The sequence below is a fragment of the Asparagus officinalis genome, chromosome 5, assembly GCF_001876935.1.
Source record: "Asparagus officinalis chromosome 5, Aspof.V1, whole genome shotgun sequence".
Taxonomy (NCBI): domain Eukaryota; kingdom Viridiplantae; phylum Streptophyta; class Magnoliopsida; order Asparagales; family Asparagaceae; genus Asparagus; species Asparagus officinalis.
Window position 1 is genome coordinate 128,559,261 of NC_033798.1, and position 24,288 is coordinate 128,583,548.

The window sequence follows — 24,288 nt, forward strand, 5'->3', positions numbered from 1 at the left end:
TTAAGACAAGTTCTTTCGATATCAGCACTTAAATCCTTATTTTTGAAGTTGGTCCCTCAAATTATTAAAATTGCTATTAGATCCCTAAATTCTTACATTATTTCAAAGGTCGTCCCGTAAATCATTGAAATGCTAATAGGTCCCCCGATATTATTATGATTAATTTGGTACAACTCATGAGAATTTGGGAACCTAATACCAATGCCAATGATTTAGAGGACTAATTTTTATATAATTTAATGATTTGAAGGATCTAATAGCAATTTCAATGAGTGAGAGACTAATTTCAAAATACTGGAGATTAGAGGACCTTGGCTCCGCCCTTGCCAAGTATAATGTTTTATCTTGATTGAAGACATACTTTCCATGCCTTCTCATATTCAACTTTTCAGCTGATTGGTTACCAGATCTTGAATAGTTTCATGCCCCAAAAAACATGTATTTCTCTAATAATTTTGAGCGACTTGCATGCTCGAAAGCTGCCATTTCATTTTGACATAAATTACCTTGATAAGAGCATGTTTTGAAATAATTATTAGATTTCTCGTATATTATCTGGCTTTATTATGGTATAGATGTTTTCCATTCTCCTACCCACTTCAACTCCCTTAGAACACCTCACTGCTTCTAAGGAATCTTGAGCAAATAAATCTTTGTACCATCTTTCAACAATGGATCTCCATGTGAACGATATTAAATATGCTGCAGTTATGGACTGCAAATTTTGAGGCACAAGATTGTAAATTAATAACCATTAACTCACTAATGTGGAATTTCTAAAACATAATCAGGAGGCAACAAAAAGTAACTGTTCCTATTTTAAAATGCTCACCAAATATTAAAATAGGAGAAGACACTGTATATTTGCATGTGTAAACATAGAACCAGCAAACAATATAAAAAAGTAGCATATTGAATTTAACTCTGTAATCACGAAGAGACTTGCCTCGAAGCGGTAATCCTTTTCCACAACACCAACCGTAGCTCCTGGATGGCGAGCTCCAACAAGCATGAATGCTGAAATCCAAATCAGTTTCTCTAACATCTGCTTCTGGAAAGCTTCCTTTTCAAGAACCTGTACACTTTCACAATCAAACATGGAAACTAGCATCAAACTCCATTAGGACTCTTTTGGTTGCTCGTAATGGGAAACTAACTGTTTCTCAAAGTTAAAAGTCATTGACTTGTAAATCCAATTGAAACTACTTGAATACTTGTCATAAAGATGTTTGATTCAATTAAGTATCAGTCGGTTGCTCTTTGTTTCTCGTTAGATGCACTGAAAACTCAACTCATAATGTCTAAGCCATATAACAATAGTAACCTCTTTGAGAGAATGGCAAGAATTAGAATGCAAGCACTCCATATGATGATATGAGCCTGTGACTGGAACTGAATAAATTGCAATACTGATACTGGAACTGAATAAATACAATAATAAATCACATAGCGGCATTTCCTTTATCCTGTCTTTAGAAGCAATATGAAATTTTGCTTAAAGAAAGTCAATTTTAAAACGCATAAGCGCTCACCAAAATGTTGTGATGGTATACAGATGACATCTGTGCATAATTGTGTCAAGAGATCATTTTAACTTAAGACACTCAAACCGTTGTGTAGGAATCATGAAACCTTATATTATATCTCATAATCACAATAGTATGAGTTACTGACAATTGTAGATTAATATATGGTGGGTGAAGAAATAAAATATCTCATAATCACAATAGTATGAGTTACTGACAATTGTAGATTAATATATGGTGGGTGAAGAAATAAACTAAAATTAACAAATTTCAACCCAAATTACTGACAATTGTAGATTAATATATGGTGGGTGAAGAAATAAACTAAAATTAACAAATTTCAACCCAAATTCTGTCGCACGAATATAATTTATTTCACATCTGAGAGAAGTTGCAGAAGAAGATTGCTAAACTTAATCTCCAAACATATACCACAAGGATGATAAATTTCAAACAAAAGTTTATTAAAATCATTCCGATGTTATTAGTTCCTACAGCCAGAAGAACTTGCACCTCATTGTATATTTTGAGAAATATTTGAATCAAAACATATAAACAACTGTAGAACCATATGTAATCGCACAGAAGTATACCTTGCAGGAGAGGCCTCCACTATGTAACCGGGCAGCCACCGCCGACGCCCATTTGCCGAAGGCAGCGGTCAGCCCTTCAGGATCAGTATCGGTTTTCCCATCAATAGGAGGTTCTCCAAGTTTTGATATAGCAAAATAAGCCAGAACTTGGTTGGCATCATTTAGCCCTTTGCTTTGAAGCCATGGATCAAGCATTCCGTTCTGGAAAAATACAAGATCTGCAATAAAATTGAGATTTCAGACATTTCTGAAAATTTTGAAAAAACAATGACAATACTCTATGTTAAAAAAAAGAAAAAAAGAAAAGACAAATATAAAAAGTTTTAAGATGTTTTAATTAGATACCATGTTAAGCATCAATACACTGATATCAGCCACGGCAACTTGCAATCGAATAAAAGGATAAACTACAAAAGGAACCTACGGTTTTTCTTCCTCAAAGGGAAACAGCTCATGTAAGAGAAAGGCACAGACAAAACTCAATTTAAATGGTAGGTTTTAATTGAATTACAATCCTCGTTCAAATAGCATGAAGGCTATACAAACATTAAATACAATGGAGGCCAGTAATAAAAACAAGGCTACATTTTTCTTGAAGAGGCTAGAATACGGGCTATGGCATTGCTACAATTAACACCAGAACAGCACAATTTCTACCAAAAAAACTCAACAAAATCAAATCTTTTTATCTCAAGACAAACAAAAATCTAAGCTTTAAGCAAAAAAAAAAAAAAACACAAATAAACTAGGGCAATTACCGTTCCATCGGGAAGCAGGAGTGGACTCAAGCACCGCCTCAAGATCATCATTCCGAGTGCAAACCAAGATGGGCCCATAGAAATCGGAGGGAACCGGCTGCCCCCTCCCCACGAGCACAACGCGTCCGTTTCCCATGCTCTGTAGCACTCAGCGAGGCGGCGGCCATTTGAGGGTGCCGATGATGGGCTCATGATTGGGTGTTTGTGGGTTCAGTGCAGATTTGGGCTTTTCGTTGGCACGATGAGAGCCACATATTTCTTAATCGTCATTGATCAGTTTATTCTATGTTGGGCTGGGGCCTTTCTGGGCCCATTTTTGGGCTTATGTTGACTGGGCTTACTTCTGCTCTCAAAGCGTAGGCATTTTTCAAAGATACGTTTCAAATCATCACAAATTTTATTTTACCCCTACAATTATTTTAGCGATCATTTTTAGGAAAAATTGTGCCTAGCCCCCAAAGTAAGAAATCTCATGTGACCAAACAAATTCACTTTTGGCCAACATGCTCAAGTCCTTTGATTGTAAATTTTATGTGAAAGGGACACTTTTTACCTGACACCCCGGAAAAAACTTTCTTTTTTTAAATGCTGATCAAACTACGCATCCTTAGCCTTTTATGTTTTTCCCCCTCATGAATCCATGAGTAGTTTTCTTCCCTCTCATCCTTAACCATTCTCTCTTTCCCACCGTCTCTCCCATTCCATCATCTTTGTCTTTCTTCTCACCATTTCTCAATAATTTTTTGCCGCTATGCTCTCTCTTTTATTATTTTAACTCTTTGCAACCATCTATCCTCCTCCCACAACCATTGTCACATCACTCAAAGACTACCTCCTTTGGGCTAAAACTACTATCTCCTAAAGTTACATCGAAGTTTACACTTACAGTTAAAGTTAACATATAGATTCAACAAATAGATATTAATTCCGTGACTTAGTTATTGAGTTTAACGTATCGATGTTAACTATATGACTTAAGTGTTAAATTTAATAGACATATGTTAACTATATGAATTAGATGTCAAGATTAACAGATTGGTGTTTATTATATGAACTGGCCTCTAGTCCTTGTAGCTAACATCTGTTTTCTACAACTATTATATATGCAGCTTGGTTCAGCAACTGATAGGTTAAAAGCTAACATCTATTATGTAAGCTTATCATCAACCATCAAAGAGGAGGAGGCAGCAAGGTTTGGAGAGCAAATTAAGAGGAGGAAATTAAAGTAGAGAGATGAGATTGAAGAGAGAAAAAGGAAAAAGTGAATGAGTGGAAAAGGAAGAAGAGACAGAGAAAGAGGGACGGCGATGCGATTAAGATGGAGGAGATCGAGAGGAAAAATGATGAAGTGGAAGAAAGAAGAGAAAAGGGAGGATAAATTAAGGAGGTAGGAAAAATGCTAAACGTGGGAAATGAAGGAAAACATGAATATATGATAAGAATAATTTAGAACAAGATAAAGAAAAAGGGTGAAAGAAAGAAAAGCTTAAAAAAAAGGTTTGGACGCATTTGACTTAAGTCAATGGGCTAAGTCACATTGTGATTCTTATTTTAGGGTCTAGACACAAATTTTCCCTAATTTGCCCTTTTAGGCTAAATTGTTGTCAGAATTTTACATAAAAGGTTGTTATACATTTGGGCTTGTTAGAATAAACTAGTTTCAGGCCCGTGCGATGCACGGATTTGTTTAATATACAAAAATTGATGTAGCAAAAGAATACAAACAGTTCAAACAGTTTACGAAGCGTTCAAACAGTTTACGAAGCATCTTGTTTGGAAAATTGAAAAGGCAGGGAGAGTTAGTTTAAATCTCAAGGAGAACTTTTTATTTTTTATTTCAAATTTAATATGGAGAACTTTTGTAGAAACTTGACAAGTGGCACTTGTAAGAAGATAGCAATTGATATGTTTGCCAAGTGTTGTTTAAAATGGTATGAGCCATTTTTGCCAAGTGGCATTTTTGCCAAGTGGCGAATTGAAGGGTAATAACTTTTAGTAATAGTATATAGATATGAAATATTTTATCCAGTGATAAATCATAGCTGATTATTTCTTAATTATTGTCAACGAGCTAGCAAATAAAAGATAACTTTTACGGTAAAGATGACGTTAATAATGTAGGCGCTAAATTTAGAATTAAGTAACGAAAATTTTAGAATTTGAACTATGATTTTAACATTAATCCTATCATAAGCCTACAAACAAAGTTTAATTAAGTAATTTCCAGATAGTACTTGGAGTTTTTAGAAGGTTATTTTAATTTCAACTGCAGAAGCAATTTAACTAAGCTAATTATATAATAAGGTTTTCAACTGCAGAAGCAATTTAATTAAGCTAACATAATAAGGTTTTACTGGAACTTTTCAGAGACATAAACTGTGCAATTAAAGAATCATAATTTTTTTTTTCTATGATTCAGATATCTTTTACTTTCTTTGTGCAACTCTGGTCAAGATTGTCATATGTAAACATAAAGTTGAGAAAAATATTAAAACTTGAAGAATTTAAATCGATTCTCCAATCTATTCTCAATATCTTATCTCACTCCCTAGCGAGTCCAAATCCTCTGTAACAAGCTATACTATCATCAATGCGGTGGAATACGCAAATATAAAAACAACCGCATAGTTGATTTGGTGATGGAAATAACATGATAGGTAAAGGAATCAATTAGGTTTCTTCTACAAGCAACAACTTAATCTGGATGTGTGTTTGGCAACTCGCTAAAATTGAGCCACACTTGTTCCTTAAACTAGTTTCGAAAAGAACCAGTTTAGTCATGAACCAATTCTCCCCGGTTCACAATTTAGTCAATTTAGGGTCCAAAAAATAAACTGAAGTAAACCGGTTTGCTTTCGAATCAGTTTTAACAAGGACAAATTTTTAAAAGTACCATTTTTTTAATTTTATATAGCAAAACCAACCACTTCTCAAAATAAGTTGCAAAAACAACCTATTTCTTCGGAAAAGAGTCGGTTTTGCAGCCGTGCCAGCAATTAAAATGCACGGGACCAGCGTGCATTTGATTCTTTTACACCCTAATCTCCGTTTTTAACTCTCGCTCCATTCAAAATCATATTTTTATTGGAAAAAAAATCTGATCTTCCCCCCTTCTTTTGACCGCAGCTACGAGTTCCAATCCGTCGATCTCCTCCGTCGAGCGATGACTCACTCATCCTACTCCCATGAGAACTTCCGATCCCTCAGCATCCTCGGCCTTAGCGTCATCCAGACATCCGTCTCGATGAAACTGCTGACGAAGGATCTCGATGTGTCGGCCAAGGAGATGAACATCAAGATAGCCGAGGTCTTCAATGTGGAGGGTTGCACACTTGCCCCGCTGCCGGATCGAGGTAGGGACTGGAGAAGGTGGTTAGAGTTTCGAAGAGGACGAACGTGCCGGCGTCGGTGGTGGTTTGCGCCGTTAAGGGCGATCTTCAGCGGGGTTGTGATGGATAGCGAGACCCGGTGAGGCCCGAGGGGGCGGGTGTGGGGTCCATGATGAAAGATGGAGGATGGGGGAATTGCNGTGCATTTCTGGCATTTGAAAAACTACACGGCTGCAAAACAGACCATTTTCCGAAGAAAATGGTCGGTTTTACAGATTATTTTGAGAAGTTGTCGGATTTGCTATATAAAATTGAAAAAAGTTTTTTTTTAAAAAAATTTGTCTGTTTGAACAATCAACAAAATAGTGAAAAAAAAATCCGAAAATCCCATTTCTGAGAAGGCCCATGTAGTAGCCCAACAAACAAATTCAAACCGTCTTTTTTCCCGTTGAATCTAGTAACTTAAGGGGATGAGCTGTCCTCCAAATTCTTAACATCATCATTCAACACTCAATCCCAATCCCCAAAAAACGAAAAAAACCATCCGTTTGGATACCATTGTGTTTTACTTGTTTCCATGATGTTTTTGCCAAAAACAAAACATCATGCGTTCGGAAACCATAGTGTTTTTTGAACTAAATCATTTTTAAACAAAAAACACAACACTTATTTCAAAACACATAAACCAAAAACACAACACTTATTTCAAAACACCTAAAATGTGTTTTTAAGTTTGGTGTTTTGGTTTTGAGTTTGAGAAAGTGTTAATATAATATTTAACATAATATATTAAATATAATTAATATAGAGTTATTATCATCATTCTTATTATACTATACTATACTATATTATAGTTAATCTAATATATTAATAATATTTATTTAAAAATATAATAAATAAAATATCGTATATAACAATATAATAACATATTAAATACTAGTATTTAATATGTTAACAATGTATTATATAACAATAAGTAATAAAAAAATATAAATAAGCTAATAAAAAATAAAAAAGTTAAATAAACTGTAATAAAGTAATAATTATAAAATAAAAAATAAAATAACAATATAATAAGGATATTATAATAATATGTTGTATAGTAAATGTAAAAAAATATAAAATATCAATATATTATGTAATAAATAGAATAATTTATTGCTAACAAATGTTAATGTAAAAATAATATATTCTTAATATAATAATATTTATTTATATCATAAATTATTAATATACTATTAAATTACTATTAATAAATCCTAACGTATTGACAATAGGAATATTAACATTATTATAAATAAAATAATTTATTGTTAACAAATGTTAATTTAAAAATAATATAATAGCCACTCTCTCTTGCCTTTCTCTTCAATTCCCGTCAGCCCCAAGCCACCGTCCTCCGTTGCCTCCTCAAGCTCCGAACACCCCTCACCTCCCTCCACCACAGAACCGTCTTCCCCGGCGAACAGCACCACAGATTCGTCGTCGTCGTCAGATCTCTCCCGCACTCGTCGCCGATTCGAGTTCGCTGCATCCGAACAGCTACCGCCCTCCCTCAGCCACCGAAGTCCGCCGCCGTCCTCCTTTTCCCTCAGTTCGAAGACAACGCAGGGAAAGGCAAAATTCGGATCTGATTTGTCTTCGGATCTGGTTTGTTTTGATCGGACCCGATTCCGAACTCAGTTGGATCTGATTTTCAGCCCGACGATGGTATCAGTTTCTCTCTATGTTTTTTTCCGTTAATTTCATTTATTAGTTAATTGCATGAGTAATACAGATCTCTAAATTCTTATCGTATATTCGCCGCTTAGCTCTTACTCGTGAGTTGAGAGTAACTGATGAACGTGCGATTGTTGCAATTTTGATATTGATTTTAGAGCTTGTGCCCGATAACGAATATTGCGATTAAATTGATTGAGAATTGAAATTATTTATAACTATTGATGCGAATCTTGTTAAATCAATCTGTGTCACATTAATCGTTTTGAATTTAATTTCCTGCCGAAAGATCATGAATTTTGGCGAAACGGTGCGTTATTCGATTTAGATCGCTGATTCTAGTAGACCCCATGCCCTGTTTGGCATCAGGCATGGGCAGTAAATGATGAAATTTGGCATTGGCCCCCTAAAATACCCTTGGTCCAAAAGCAAATTTCAGATGCTAAAAATGAAAATAAATTGAAAAGTGGATGGCAAATGCGGAAGAAAAACTAAAAACCCATTCAGCTTTCATACAATGTAAATTATTGTTTCAAGTTTGAGAAAAAGAATTTTTTCTTATTTCTGAGAATTTCTCTATGTGCAGGTGGTCCTTGCAGCTTCTATCATTAGCAAGACTGGCAAAGGTGGGTTTTCTGTCTGTCTCTTAATGGAAGTTACATGCTTTCTCTTATTTTCTTATACTTGTTAATGTGTTAGTTTATGAGTTATATAATGAAAAATTTCACTTCTGTACGTGGCAAAGACACACTGTACCATTGAAAAGGACATTTATGACTTTTAAAATTTAAGGATTTTAATCAATATGTGCTTATTCCAAGTAAAAAGTGGAATCCTATAAATATCTATTCGTTTCCTTTTTATATAGTAGGCCAGAAATTGAAACCACCATATTCTGTTGTTGCGATTTCCTATCCTCGTCAATATTGCAAATTTGTTGGCATGCACCGAATCTTCATTTTTTTGTTACATTTTCCTTCTATTTCTATGGTGTAGGCATCCTTTTGAGTACTTTTTTAGTCTGCGTTCTAACCCGATCTTCAACCTAGGACCTCCTGTAGCACCAATTTGGTTTTTCTCAGTTACCCATGTCTTTAGGAGGAATTCTTGTGAGTTTATAAAGCTAATAAAGTACACTTATTTTTCATCAAATGATCTTTTTGACACATTATTCTCTTTAATCTCCTACATCTACATTTCTTTCCCAACATTTTAAGTACAAAAAACATTCACTATATCATGCACAAATCTTTATTGTCTTGAAACTTTGTTCAATATTCTCTCATCTGTAACTGCTAAAAATTAAGATCAATTTGTTCTCTGAAAAAAAAATTGAGCTACCTAACTAAGTTTGTAACTCTTGCTGCTATGGAGATTTCTTTTCTACATTACACGCATTGCTTAATCATATTGCAAATCTGCTAGCATAACATAAGAATGGGATTGGGTGTCTATTGTGTCAGTTTAATCCTGGGGCCATCGTCAAATCTCATTTACCCAATTTTACCTGTTGATTATTAGAAAATGATTCAACTGAACTCGCATTTCATTTTGGCTGAACTGCAGCACTTGTTTCGAGACAGTTTGTTGATATGTCCAGAATAAGGATAGAAGGACTGCTTGCAGCATTTCCCAAGTTAGTGGGAACTGGAAAGCAACACACTTATGTAGAGACTGAGAACGTTCGCTATGTTTACCAACCAATTGAACTACTTTATCTGCTGCTTGTGACCAACAAACAAAGTAACATTCTTGAAGACCTGGATACACTGAGACTGCTATCCAAACTGGTATACTTCTTTTGCCTTACACTGAGTTTTAAATTTTAATTATAGCTCGAGCACTATTCCATGCATTCATGATATTGTAATTTCTCCTTGCATTTTGTTGTTGTATCACAATGATAATTTCTCAAAAGAAGTTTTTAGTAACTGCTAAACTCTTTTTAAATTTTATAAACATGTGTATATATGTGTAGTGTTCTATATACTTCTGCTAGTTGCTTGTTTGGAACTGCAAGAGAAGGAAAAATTTTCCTTTCATTTGTTTAGAAGTCAACCCAAAGACTAATGTTGATTATGACATAGGATGCCCAAATCAAAACAGTAGCAGCAGATGTTACAGTAAGATTTGCAAAATGATTTGCAGGCAGGTATTCTGCGAGTCATTTTACTGAAAACACTTTTCTGCAACTTAACTTCTTGTTGCAGAACTCTTTCAGCAGCAGGAACTAGGAAGAAAGTGTAGGATCTGAAATAGATACACTTGAACACTAGAGGGGGGGTGAATAGTGTTCTTTTAAAATTATTGCAAAGTAGATAATAAATTGCAAAGAAAAAAATGGCAATCTCAGAAATTTGCAAACACAAACACAAGGATTTTATACTGGTTCCACCAAACTGGTGTACATCCAGTCCCCAAGCAAATCCCGCTTGAGAGTTTTCACTATGATTTTGAATAAACTTACAAAATCAAATGCAAACCTGACCAATTTGCAAGTTCCTGCAAATTGCAACACCAATTGACAAACTCCTTGTCAATTTGAACACCAATCTCTAACCCAAGAGACTAACCCTCTCACAACCGAGAGAAAACTTGTTGAAGAAGAACACAATGATCCTATAAGCCTTGAATGTGTAATAATGTGCAGCAGTGGCTTAGGATTCTTTTAATCTTTGTAAAATTGCCTAATTGATTTGTTTTTGATGAAAGTATATAGGCAATTTCAGAAACTCTTCTTTTTCAGAAAATCAGAATGTTTTTCACTTAGGAAATTGCTCAAGAATCAAAGCTTATGGGTATGTATATTTCTCCAATTTTTCTGAACAAATAACCTATATATACCCCTTGAAAAGACAAGTTTTTAAAGTTTGAAAACGTTTAAAAACGGCCAAAATCTGAGAATTTCTCTATGTGCAGGTGGTCCTTGCAGCTTCTATCATTAGCAAGACTGGCAAAGGTGGGTTTTCTGTCTGTCTCTTAATGGAAGTTACATGCTTTCTCTTATTTTCTTATACTTGTTAATGTGTTAGTTTATGAGTTATATAATGAAAAATTTCACTTCTGTACGTGGCAAAGACACACTGTACCATTGAAAAGGACATTTATGACTTTTAAAATTTAAGGATTTTAATCAATATGTGCTTATTCCAAGTAAAAAGTGGAATCCTATAAATATCTATTCGTTTCCTTTTTATATAGTAGGCCAGAAATTGAAACCACCATATTCTGTTGTTGCGATTTCCTATCCTCGTCAATATTGCAAATTTGTTGGCATGCACCGAATCTTCATTTTTTTGTTACATTTTCCTTCTATTTCTATGGTGTAGGCATCCTTTTGAGTACTTTTTTAGTCTGCGTTCTAACCCGATCTTCAACCTAGGACCTCCTGTAGCACCAATTTGGTTTTTCTCAGTTACCCATGTCTTTAGGAGGAATTCTTGTGAGTTTATAAAGCTAATAAAGTACACTTATTTTTCATCAAATGATCTTTTTGACACATTATTCTCTTTAATCTCCTACATCTACATTTCTTTCCCAACATTTTAAGTACAAAAAACATTCACTATATCATGCACAAATCTTTATTGTCTTGAAACTTTGTTCAATATTCTCTCATCTGTAACTGCTAAAAATTAAGATCAATTTGTTCTCTGAAAAAAAAATTGAGCTACCTAACTAAGTTTGTAACTCTTGCTGCTATGGAGATTTCTTTTCTACATTACACGCATTGCTTAATCATATTGCAAATCTGCTAGCATAACATAAGAATGGGATTGGGTGTCTATTGTGTCAGTTTAATCCTGGGGCCATCGTCAAATCTCATTTACCCAATTTTACCTGTTGATTATTAGAAAATGATTCAACTGAACTCGCATTTCATTTTGGCTGAACTGCAGCACTTGTTTCGAGACAGTTTGTTGATATGTCCAGAATAAGGATAGAAGGACTGCTTGCAGCATTTCCCAAGTTAGTGGGAACTGGAAAGCAACACACTTATGTAGAGACTGAGAACGTTCGCTATGTTTACCAACCAATTGAACTACTTTATCTGCTGCTTGTGACCAACAAACAAAGTAACATTCTTGAAGACCTGGATACACTGAGACTGCTATCCAAACTGGTATACTTCTTTTGCCTTACACTGAGTTTTAAATTTTAAGACTAGTAAAAAGTATGCAAGCGAAGTGAGATAGTACCATATATAGAATTTCTCACTATGGTATTGAATAGAGTTTAATGTTCCTTTTTTATCAAAAAATATAGTTGGATTTCTCCATGTTACATGTGAAGGTTAATATTGAATCATCCTTTAATCTTTTTAGGTACCTGAATATGCACCCAGTTTAGATGAAGAAGGTGTTTGCAAGATGGCTTTTGAGCTGATTTTTGCCTTTGATGAAGCTATTTCTCTTGGGCATAAAGAAAATGTGACAGTTGCGCAAGTTAAGCAGTACTGTGAAATGGAAAGTCATGAGGAAAGGTTGCATAAACTGCTCATGCAGAGCAAGATAGATGAAACTAAAGATGTCATGAAGCGGAAGGCTAGTGAGATTGACAAAAGCAAGGTTTGTATTTCCATGAATATGTAATATTCCTATGTAATTTTCTAATCTTTTCAACTCGCATTAGGTTGAAACTGTGGTTTGAGAATATTAATACTGATCATCTAGCCAGATCAATATATAAAAAAAATTAGTTGCTTACACAATTAATAATTGAGTGATTTTTTTTTCTGATTAATGATTCTGAATCAGTCGGTTTAGGACAAGGACATCCTCAATATTCTGGATAAAGGTTTATGATATCTGATCAACTATACTAATTGAATTCACGTATACTCTATTTTTCGCGAGACTTTCAGGATGTAAAAACTGAACTTTGTTGTTCATGAGATTCGCTTGTTATTATTATTATTTTTTTATTCATGAGATTCACTTGTTATTATACATAATAGAATGACCATTCTATGCCACTGACGTCAAGTAAGAGCTATAACTTATTTTCTAAAATTTATTCTTGGTTGTGCGCCTTCATGGAATGATACCGTGGAAATTGAATCATGAGATATCAGGCGTTTAACTTGAACCTTGTTTTCTTAGGTTAAATCTGTGATCACTAAAGCTAATGTTGCCAAGAATCATGCCTTGCAGTTACATGCCAAGTCTTCCTCTTGGCCATAGGTCACCTGACCAGAACTCTTGTTCTCAAACTCACGTAGGCTTACTAATCAAAATGATGTACTATTAAATTATGTTTTTCACCTCATTCTCGGCCATATTGGTTACTAAATTCTCTACTAAGAAAAAACTAAATTGGTTTCCATGGTTTATCATCTATTTCTGCCTGGCCATCACAAGATGCTGTTTCATCTTCTTCCTCCACCAGCATCATTTCATGTTCCTTGTTGCATAACTCATATTTTCATTTGCTATCTAGGTTGTTCAAGTGAATCGCTAACCCACTAATATTCATAGTTCTGCAAGCACAATATAGTCACATAGATGAGCTAGAGAAAGAGATGTGGATAATTAGAGAGCATCCTCTTGATCAATTGAGACTGCCTAATCATTTATGCACAGACCTTTATGTTTGACATGCACATACTATGTGAAACCCCAACAATGAAGCATATATCGCTGGTTAATCGATTTGAATTTTAACTAAAATTTTCTTCTTATGCATCTATGCTAATTTTGTCTTCAACAATCGTGTCATATCCAATGCTCTACATATGTTCTAATAGTTATCTATGTTGTGTATTTGTTGCATATTTCCCTTTTATTTCAATAGCGTTTAGCATTCTCTTGAAAAATACATTGCAGAATGATGTTATGTTTATGATTTTTTTTTCATAATGTCGCAGATTGAGAAGAACAGAGGTGATAAAGGAGGATTTATGGCTATGTCAGGTCCGAGAAGAATTGAAAGTAGTTTCAGTGACATGAGTATTTCTAGCAACAGCGGCGGTTTTGGAAGTGGTTCTGGCTTCGGATTAAGCTCAGATGTGGAATCATTCTCTAGCAAGTCTAAAGGTTTCAACTCTATGACTTCTGTTTATCACCTAAAAGCATCGTTAAATTTCTTGGAAACATTCTGTTGACTTGATCATTGCATGTAGTGACATGCTTGATAATTTTGTTTCCTTTGTCTATGTAACAAGCTTAATTGTTGGTTGTATTTTGGATTATAGTACTTCATTCACTTTAATGACTCTTCTTTCTGATGACTTGTATGTTCAACGTACATTCTCTTATGTAAACTCATTATGTAATAATAGTATTAAATGTAAATTATGCAAAATAGTGCAATTCATAGGAAGAGAAAAACCATTTCAAGTGGCAGTAAAATTCTTTGCTAGAAGAAATATTATCTTAATTTGCAAGATTCAGCCTGAGTTGCTGCAAAGTGAATTGTTCTTCAGAGTTACATTTACATGGTATTGGATGCAGGACTGACAATATAAACTGTGTTTTTTTTATATTCATGAGTGTGTACATCACTGTTACCACTTGCAAAATGTTATGGGTTTAGTGGGATCATCAGATAATAGTTGTGAAGTTAAGCCAACAACATGGTGTTGCTTAATTGAACCCGTGGAGCAACATCCTGGAGAAGGGAGATTTGTACGTCAGTGAACAAAGAAGTGTGTCTGAATTCATGTTGGTGGGTGCCTGGCTCTCTCTAAACCCTTTACCCTGAGCTTTGGGATCATTAAGGATTTTGTCAATGAGTCAGCTTATCCTTAACTTTTTTTTGGGTATAGTTTCAATTCTATTCGGGTTCTCTTGTAAAATCAATTTAATTTATAACTAAGTATAAAAACCCCAATCAAGTCCTAGACATAAAAATTTGTTTCAGTGAATCAGATTCGATTTTGATTCTTTTTCAAAGTCTATATATCATATTATGTTTGCCATTTCTATAGACCTGAAAAATCATCTTAAATGAATGATATATTGGAACATAGTGTGTGTGGGCACTTTGTGAACAAGTGACAAAACTCAAAATTACTTGGTATGTTTCTGTAACAGACTTGTGCATTATTCTTATATCATACTAGTTGAGATTCATATATCACTTAATAATTTCATACACAATTATACTTAGGCTTCTATGTCATTTATATTTTAAGCACCATAACTTCTTACCCACAAAACTTGTTCTCATCTTTTAGCTATTAAAACCTCAAATTATCATAAGTTTTATTATTGCTCTCTTGTTTTTCCTAAGAAGCTATCTGAAAATCCAGGTCGTCCACCTTCAACTGCGACAGCTCCCTCTAAAGGTCTTGGTATGCAGCTTGGCAAGACACAAAAGACGAGTCAGTTAATGAATTCACTCAAAGCTGAAGGGGAAGTTATTCTTGAGGATGTGCCACCTGTTGCTTTGCAGTCCAGGTCATCTCTTCCACTGACAGATCCCATTACATTAACTATTGAAGAAAGGCTCAATGTTGTAGTTAGGAGAGATGGTTTGGTACACACACACACACACACACACACACACATGTATCATATATCTTCCTGTGTGATTAATATGCTTTTTCATTGTCGTACTTTAGTGGCTTCTGAAGATCAAGCATACCTTCAACCTGGATAACTGGCATTAGTGTAAATTAAACAAATGCCTTTGACTGATTAATATTTCAAGAAAATACTCAATTTTCCGAATTGCAGAATCTAACATCAGAATGTTTTTGTTCCTTGATGTTTTTACCTTCTGTTTATTTTATTGATTTAGATGCTTAGATGCATTTACATCACCAATATAACTACAAAGAAACTCATGATTTTAGGTCCATTCTTTCTCTCTTTGCTAATCAGTCGTATATCTGAGAAGGTTTTTGATAATTACTTTTTCCTGTTTGCAACCTATGTGATCTTGCTTTTTTAATTCTCAAGGAGCACCATTGTTGAAAATGTATTTATACGTTCTTATTTGACAGGTTAACTGACATGTTGGTTCCCATGTTTTTAAGAAACACCTATTACAAAAAAGGCATTCTTATTTGACAGGTTAACTGACATGTTGGTTCCCATGTTTTTAAGAAACACCTATTACAAAAAAGGCCTTCCTTTGTAACTGCATTTCTCTCATAAAGGTTCCCATGTTTTTAAGAAACACCTATTACAAAAAAGGCCTTCCTTTGTAACTGCATTTCTCTCATAAATTGCTACTTTGGCTGCATTTTGTTTTTTTTAAGGTTTGACTTCATGGAGTGTTTATCCTTTCGTATCCTATTGTAATTTAATTTATTCTAAGTGTTAATATTCAATTTTCATATGAAGTAAGAAATAGGGTTTTCTTTGTAATCAATAAGCGATGATGGATAACCAGTAACAATCTCAGTAGCCACCTTGCATCATCTTGTCGTAGTTAGTCTTATTAGTGGTACATGATAATGTCGGTTCCTATGTATGTTTTGTTTACTTTACATACTAAGAAAGTTTGTTGTCAGTTGAAAGGCTTGTAGATTTCTGCATATTTTCTTCTAATTACTTACAAAGAAAGTTTGTTGTCAGCTGAAAAATTGTAGATTTTTGCAATTCAGATTTCCTGTCTGTCTCCAAAAATTTGTGGTGGAGGCTTTCTTGTAGTAGAAGGATTTGTTCTCTTCGTTGCGTCTGTGAAGATTTTTCCTTTTTGTTTCGAAAATTTTATTTATATGTGGATTATTGAGTAATTTGTATATGATGTGCATTTTTCAGATCGAAAACCAAGAGATGCCTGGTCTCAGCTTCAAGACTCATCCTAACATTAACAAAGAGTTGTTCAACAACAATCATATAGTAGGCCTGAAGGATCCAAACAGGCCTTTCCCCACTGGTCAAAATGATGTTAATTTGATCAAGTGGAGAATCCAAGGCATGAATGAGGCCTCTTTGCCATTGACTGGTGGGTTTACATTTTGAAGTCATCTTATCTTAAACAATGTTCATTTTAACATTTTCAGCACTGCTTACTGATTGATTGTATCTATGTGCAGTTAACTGCTGGCCCACTGTTTCTGGAAGTGAGACGTTTGTTAATATTGAATATGAAGCTTTTGAGACGTTTGACCTGCAAAATGTTTTGATAACTATACCTCTTCCTGCAAGTCGAGAACCACCTAGTGTAAGGCAGATAGATGGAGAATGGAGGTAAAGTTGATGTTTCCTTTTTGCAAATGTAAATAGATTCTGAATTCTGATTCTTTGTTTTCTTCTTCATAACCATTTTGCACTGGACATGCCTCCCACCGGTTGAGTGGAGTGTGTGTATGTGTTGTGTGATTGCTTTAGAATGAAAAAGCCAGAATTAATATTTTAACCACTTTAGAATTTTACGAATCCTTCACCATTTCTCTAACTGATGAGGAAAATGTATTTATCCTGTTTGGAGTTTAATATCTTAAGTCTTCAGTACATTATTTACTTTGGCCAAGATTGTAAGGTAGAACAATGGCCATTTAGATTCAGATATATTTAGATAATATCAGTTTTTCCACCAGTGGTTCTGCCCTTTGATATCTCAATTTCAGGTATGATGCAAGGAATTCGACATTGGAATGGTCAATCCTTCTCGTCGATAATACTAACCGGAGGTAATATAATCATGTCTAGGAATAAATCTGTAATGGGAGCTCTTTCAGAGATTTATTTTTTAAATGATTCATTCAACTTGTCATTGTTGACAGTGGATCCATGGAGTTTGTCGTGCCTCCTGCTGATCCATCTTCATTCTTCCCCATCGCAATCAAGTTTACCGCGGCCAACACTTTCAGTGACGTAAAGGTTGCACACTTGACTATCTGCTTTTATTGCATTTGTCATATAGCATTCACTGTATTTCCTTGGTAATGTAATTCTTGTGAAGTAGCAGTTGTTCTTAACATCTTTATATCCTTTAGTAGGAGTTATTAGGACCTCTCCCGTCTTTTTTTTTTACAGTAAAACGTATCCTGTTCCATCTCTCCAATCACCTTTTTTGAGAGCCACAAAGTTAATTTTTCCTTCTAATATTTTTATGTTGTGTTTTGTGATTGGACCACTATTGACTGTTCCAAGTAAGCACATTAGATCTAATATGAAGCTCCCATCCATTTGGGTTTATTCTATTAGATATAATTATTAGGGTTCATTCCATTAAATTTGGTAAACTTTATTATTTATTCCCCTGTAAAGATTTGTTTGTTAGTTCCTACTTCTTTGAACGTCCCCCTTCATGCAATTATATAAAGCATCACATGCAATTTGCAAGCTTCTCCATATGATCAATAATCCTTGAAAGATATCTTTGCTGCAGTTTGTAACTCATTGTTCTTGTTTTAGCTTGCTTTAACCATCAATATACACACCATTGTCTTCCTTTGACTGTGGATTTTCTCAATGTTTGTTTTTTGGTTTGAAAACTGCGGATTAAAGAGGCGGAGATGGCGATTTGGAAGATGTCCATGTATTTTAACACGAGCTTTGTAATTTTTTGCAGGTTGGAAATGTCATACCGATTAGAGGTGGTCCTCCTCCAAAGTATGCTCAAAGGATACAGCTGATAGCAGACAATTACGAGGTGGTTTGAGTTTAGAAGGGGAAAATGGTTACCCATTTGACATTGGATGTGGATTTGATTTAAGCTACGAGGGTTTTCCTTTTTTGTTCAGGATGTGGATCATTATGTTTCTTGCTGTTTCTTTTAGTTTTGGAAGAGTGGAAGATATACATGGAAGTTTTTTATGTGCTTAACGGAGTCTCAATGTTCTGTTTGTTGCACACTTGTTGTGAGATCCATTATTCTATCTCAGAGTACGTCGACTTTACCACTCTGTTTTCTTGATTGTACATTTTTCTAAATCGTGTGATAGTATACCTCTTTCGTTATCTTTTGTCGTTATCCTTTCTGATTTGGTAAGGGTATAGAGGAAAGTAGAGAATAGGGAGTCAAGAATAGGGGTGCGAGACCGTATCCGAGGAAATATCCGTAACCGTATCCGTTAGGATACGAATATGTTTACTCAAATCTATTACCGATAGGATATGATTACGGATATGGTTTTGTAGCGAAATATCTGTATCCGTATCTGAAAATATCCGAATACATATTGGTCATACTCTTACGATAGTTTCGATTATTAGATTATGGATTTGTGGTTAATTTTGATGATCAAAATGTCTAATCTTAGCTTTTCAATCATAATGAACATATTAACGAACTCTTTTTGTATCACATGATTATAATTTTCTGAATACTATCTAGTTTTCTCATATCCTTTTTGTATCCGCATGCATATCCGTTTATATATTCGCATCTATATCCGTAACCGTATCCGATTTTGACGGATATGGATATGAATTGTTTTTTACCGATGTATATCCGTATCCGAGATGGGTAAGCGGATATGGATATGGTAAGTGCCATATTCGAGCCGTATCCGCTCCGTTAACACCCCTAGGACTCAAGAGTGTTATGGGACGAAAGAGCAAAATTTACTTTTAGACTTCTTGTTTGGTTGAAGGTCGAGGGCAGGAAGGTACTTGACCTTTTAAGGTTTCTTTTCTCCCTCCTATATTGCTCTGAAGAGTTCAAACTCAGAAAAGCCCTTGTGGTTTGTGTTGTAAATCTATTAAGCTCTCAATATATTATTTCAATCTATTAAGCTCCTATATTTTTTATTTTGAATCTATTTAGCCTCCATGGTGTTTCTCTATAACTAAAAAGGGTATTTTTGACTTATTGAATCTATTTTTTTAGTTATAGAGAAACAACATGGGGGCTAAATAGATTCAAAATAAAAAATATAGGGGCTTAATAAATTGAAATAATAGAATGATGGTTTAATAGATTTACAGGGCAAACCAGAAGGGCTTAAGATTGAAATAATAGAATGATGGTTTAAACTCTTGCTCTGAAAGAATTGTTATTGCGACCATAGGAGGAATAGTTTCTGTTTCTGACCCTTAATTGCCGCTTTATTTCCCTTCACTTCTCTCAAAACACCTTCTTAATAAAGGTTATTTCTTCTTCAGTGTTTCATTTCACCTTGCTACAGCCCTTCTCTCTCTCTCTCTCTCTCTCTCTCTCTCTCTCTCTCTCTCTCTCTCTTCTAATTCACGAGGATGGTGGGATTAGTGTTAGCATGGAGACCAGCTGTGGTGCTTTGCTCACAGAATTAGAGGTTCTCTCTCTCAAGATTTTTATTTCTGAAAAAGTAGGAAATTGTCTTTCTTTTAATAAAATTTAACCAAATGTATGTTTGATAGTTCATTAACTGTTTGATTCGGTAGTCCTATTAATTGAACTTATTGTAAATATTTATTATGTAAATATTTTTTACAAATGATACCCATGATACACATATAAATATTTATTAACTGTTTGATTTGGTTTATAAATGAATAGGATTTCTATTTTGATTCTATCGGCCGCCTCCTTCAGATCTGATCAAGTGATTGGCTCCTCACTCCTCTTTCTTTCCCTCTCCTCCTTCAGATCCGACTCCAATTGAATCTCCAATTGAATTCTTGGAGCCAAAGAGCAGTAATTGCAGTAAATAAAAGAAATACGAGAAGATGTTTAGTTTCAAAACAATGGTTAGCCCTCTAAATCCCACAAAATTATTTTCAATACCAAAAATAGAGTTTTACATTAAACACATTTTTCAATGAATTTATCATTTAACCTTTATTTTTAAATTAAATATGAAAATAGATACACGTGCAAAGCACATGCATCATACTAGTTTTATTTTAACTAGTATTTAGACTCGTGCAAAGCACGTTTTTTAAAATATATTCTGCAAATATTGATCATGTTAACAAAATTAAGTATTCTGCTATAAATAATTTTAATATTCTGCTATAAATTAAGTATAGTGGTAGAAGCGAATCGAAAAATTAATTAATATTTAGTTATTATTCGCTTATATATTAGATCAAGTTCGAAGCGATATTTCATTTACTACTAAACAAATAATTTTTAGTATTTGGTTTATAAATGAATAGAATTTAACCTAAGATATGTTTGATTCAGTAATTTACTAATTCGATAAATTTTTAATATAATTTAACCAAATGTATGTTCGATAGTTCATTAACTGTTTGGTTGGTTCAATAGTCCTATTAATTGAACTTATTGCAAATATTTATTATGTAAATATTTTTTTACAAATGATACCCATGATGCCCATAATAAATATGTTCGATTTGGTTTATAAATGAATAGAATTTCTCTTTTGATTCTATCGGCCTCCTCCTTCAGATCTGATCAAGTGATCGGCTCCTCACTCCTCTTTCTTTCCCTCTCCTCCTTCAGATCCGACTCCAATTGAATTATTCTAGGGCTAGATTTTTCACGGTTCTCCATATACTTGTTGTTCAAAACTCCCTCCAAGCTCGTCGTTCCTTGAATCTCGTCGTCGACTCCTCCCTCGAAGCTCGTCGTCGACTCCTCCCTCGAAGCTCGTCGTCGTTCACGGTTTTAGGTAAATATTTTTTTTTTTCAGATTTGTTGAATTAGCCTTTAAAGATTGATAATTTCATTCTTTAATGCTCTCAGTTCTATCATCTTTCATCTTTCATGCGATTGATCTCGAAGACAGACGGTAGGTGGTGCAGCGTCAGAGTTTTGTCACCAAGGTCTGATCTTTTAGCCTATTACCGGTCTCATGGGAAAATTTGAGTTTGTTTGTTATTTATGAGGAATTACTTATTTGTGTTTGATTATAGTTTTGTTTATTTTTCCTAAACTGGGAAGATACTAACTTTTTTTAGCTTTTATTGCATATAAACTTATTTACAGTTTTTTAGCTTTTATTGCATGTTAACTGTTTCTGGAGGTATATTTGCTTAGTATTCGTTGACACGTAGACATGCAAATGCCAGACTTCTTTTTAAACCGCTGCATTCTGGTACCTGGATATTGAAATTAGGGCTAACATTGTTATCACCAGATTATTTGTGCATAATACAATTTTTTTCCTTGAATTTTTGGTTAGATTTCTGTGTAGAAAAATCTATCAAAGTTATTCTATATGTTGAAATTTGTGGTGATTTTTGTTGTCTAGATTTTTTAGAAGTTTTGATTATTCAGAATTTGTTCTATATGTTACATGTAAATCATTAATTCTATTTTCATATTTAATTGGCCGTAGCCTATATGTGCACTAGTTGATAATTGTCAACATACGGAAATGATAATGACATCGTTATAGTTTCTATTTTAACCAACCAAGTTCAATTATGCAACTCGTATAAATTTTTTAAACATTATGTTTTGTATATGGTGCGTTTTTCTATATTTTGTATATGTAATTGAGAAAGTGTACACTGATTTCTAGAATTGGCGATTATTATTCGTCGCACTTGAGAATAGGGATTCTTTCTTATTATTTGTGGAGTACATACGCATTGCAACATAGGCATAAGTGGCAAATTTATATGTATTGTCCTAATGTCCTCTATTGTTCATATTTATCTTAATAATTTTTGTAAGTTGTTATCCTTATCTTAATCTGATGTGATATTCTGTTCTATTTTTAATTAACATAATACATTTGTATATCATGTCTAATAATTTCTGTAATTGATCTTAATCTGATATTTATTACAGGTAAATTTATGGAGTTGATGATATATTAAAGATATATTGATAACGGTAAGCAAAGACTTTTATAAATTACCAAATAAGATCATACTCCCCTTAAAAGCACGAGTTCGGAAAAATCTTTCTATGGTTAATATTACCCTTCACTATTTTAAATATTTCATTTATATCTTAATCTATCCTAATCATAATCATCTTATCCTGGTCCTACTTGAACTATCTATAGCTTAACAATTTAAAAAATTAATATTATTAAAATATATAAAACATCTTCATGGTATTAGTTTGTTAAGATAAAGAAATTATACGTCGTTAATGTACTATATAATACATAAAGTATTGCAACAAACCTAAAAAGTTTTAAAATTACACAAAATACCTTAAAAATTTTAAAATTATAAAAACTATCCCGACGTCTAAAAACTTAAAACAACATGAAATTAAGAAATTAACAGCAGTTTGCGAAGAATTTAAAATTTACGGTTAACATCTCAAAATCTCAAAAAGTTAAAACTTGCAAACACTCAAAAGTTAAAATTACAAATAAGCACTTGAAATTCTAAAATTTTAAAACTTGCAAACAACATAGATGAATTCAAGGGATTACCATAATGCACCTGAAAATTTTTGTCATTTCAAAACTTAAAACAACAAACATGAAATCAAGAAATTAATAGTAGCATTCGAAGAATTTAAAAATTTCAATTAACACCTTCAATGTCCCAAAAATTATAGAAACACCCTCAAAAGTCCAAATTATAAAAATAACCCTAAAAGTTTAAATTTTTTAAAATTTGCAAACAATAAAAGATGAATTCAAGATATTACATCATGCACGCACCTAAAATTTTAAAATTTACCGAAATTTACCTGAAAGTTACAAAAATTGTAGAAAAAACTCTTTTAAAATTCAAGAGATTACCCTAAGTTTTAAAAATTTATAACCAATACACATAAAATCTGAAAACTATTGGTAGATTGCTAAAATTTGAATTTTAAAAAAAAATTAATCTACAATTTTAACACTTGTAAAAAGCAGCCTCAAAATTTTAGAGTTGTAAGAAATATCGTGATATTTAAAAATTACCATCGACACATGAAACATAGAAGTTACAACTACCAAACTTAAAAGTAATTTAAAAAAAATCCTAAAGTTTTAAAAGTTACAAATCACACCCTCAAATTTCAAAACCACAAAAAATGCTGAAATTTTAAAACTTAGCAAAGAAAAGAACAATTGTTAGGTTTATTACCATACAGTAATATATAAACTATATATATATTACTAGTATCAATATTATAATGATATATATATCCTATACCATACTATTATATATATGCATATATACAGTTAATATACTACTAACTTACTATACTAACTATATACGCTATATATTTATATATTATACTATATATACTATATATAGTATTATAAATAAAGTGAGTATAGATATACTATCAGTATACACTTTAATGATATCATCTGGATCCTTGAACATGATGTGACACAATCCCCACCACTACTATTATAATATAGATATATATACTAGCTATTATATTATAATCAATGATGTGACACAATCCCCATGGTGGGGATTATACTTTTCTTTGCTAAGTTTTAAAATTTCGTATGTTTGGTTACATGAAGTCTGATATAATTTAAAAAATAAATGTTGTGTATGCAAATATATAACATTATATTGATCCCAGTTTTATACACATCTATTTCATAAATTTGATATTTAACCACGTGCATTGCACATGCACGTGGTTAAATAGCGAT

The 24,288-nt window shown here is 33.3% G+C and overlaps 2 protein-coding genes across 2 annotated transcripts in view; one reads left to right on the top strand and one right to left on the bottom strand.

Moving 5' to 3' along the window:
- The window catches only part of LOC109841288, a 3,896-nt gene extending 872 nt beyond the window's left edge, over nucleotides 1-3,024 (bottom strand). The window contains exons 1-3 of the mRNA XM_020410212.1: nucleotides 2,878-3,024; nucleotides 2,120-2,337; nucleotides 947-1,075 (exon numbers count right to left, since the gene is read on the bottom strand). Of these exons, the coding sequence (XP_020265801.1) occupies nucleotides 947-1,075; nucleotides 2,120-2,337; nucleotides 2,878-3,013 (483 nt within the window). The 5' untranslated portion in view covers nucleotides 3,014-3,024. The remainder of the gene's footprint in view (nucleotides 1-946; nucleotides 1,076-2,119; nucleotides 2,338-2,877) is intronic.
- Nucleotides 6,041-18,729, top strand: LOC109842599 (coatomer subunit delta-1-like). Its single transcript, XM_020411455.1, has 15 exons — nucleotides 6,041-6,246; nucleotides 7,553-7,916; nucleotides 8,512-8,551; nucleotides 9,492-9,715; nucleotides 10,074-10,077; nucleotides 10,828-10,884; nucleotides 11,825-12,048; nucleotides 12,251-12,493; nucleotides 13,792-13,960; nucleotides 15,178-15,436; nucleotides 16,609-16,823; nucleotides 16,915-17,068; nucleotides 17,449-17,511; nucleotides 17,605-17,701; nucleotides 18,396-18,729. Exons 1-15 carry the CDS (start codon nucleotides 6,041-6,043, stop codon nucleotides 18,483-18,485), a joined length of 2,409 nt encoding a protein of 802 aa, XP_020267044.1. The 3' UTR covers nucleotides 18,486-18,729.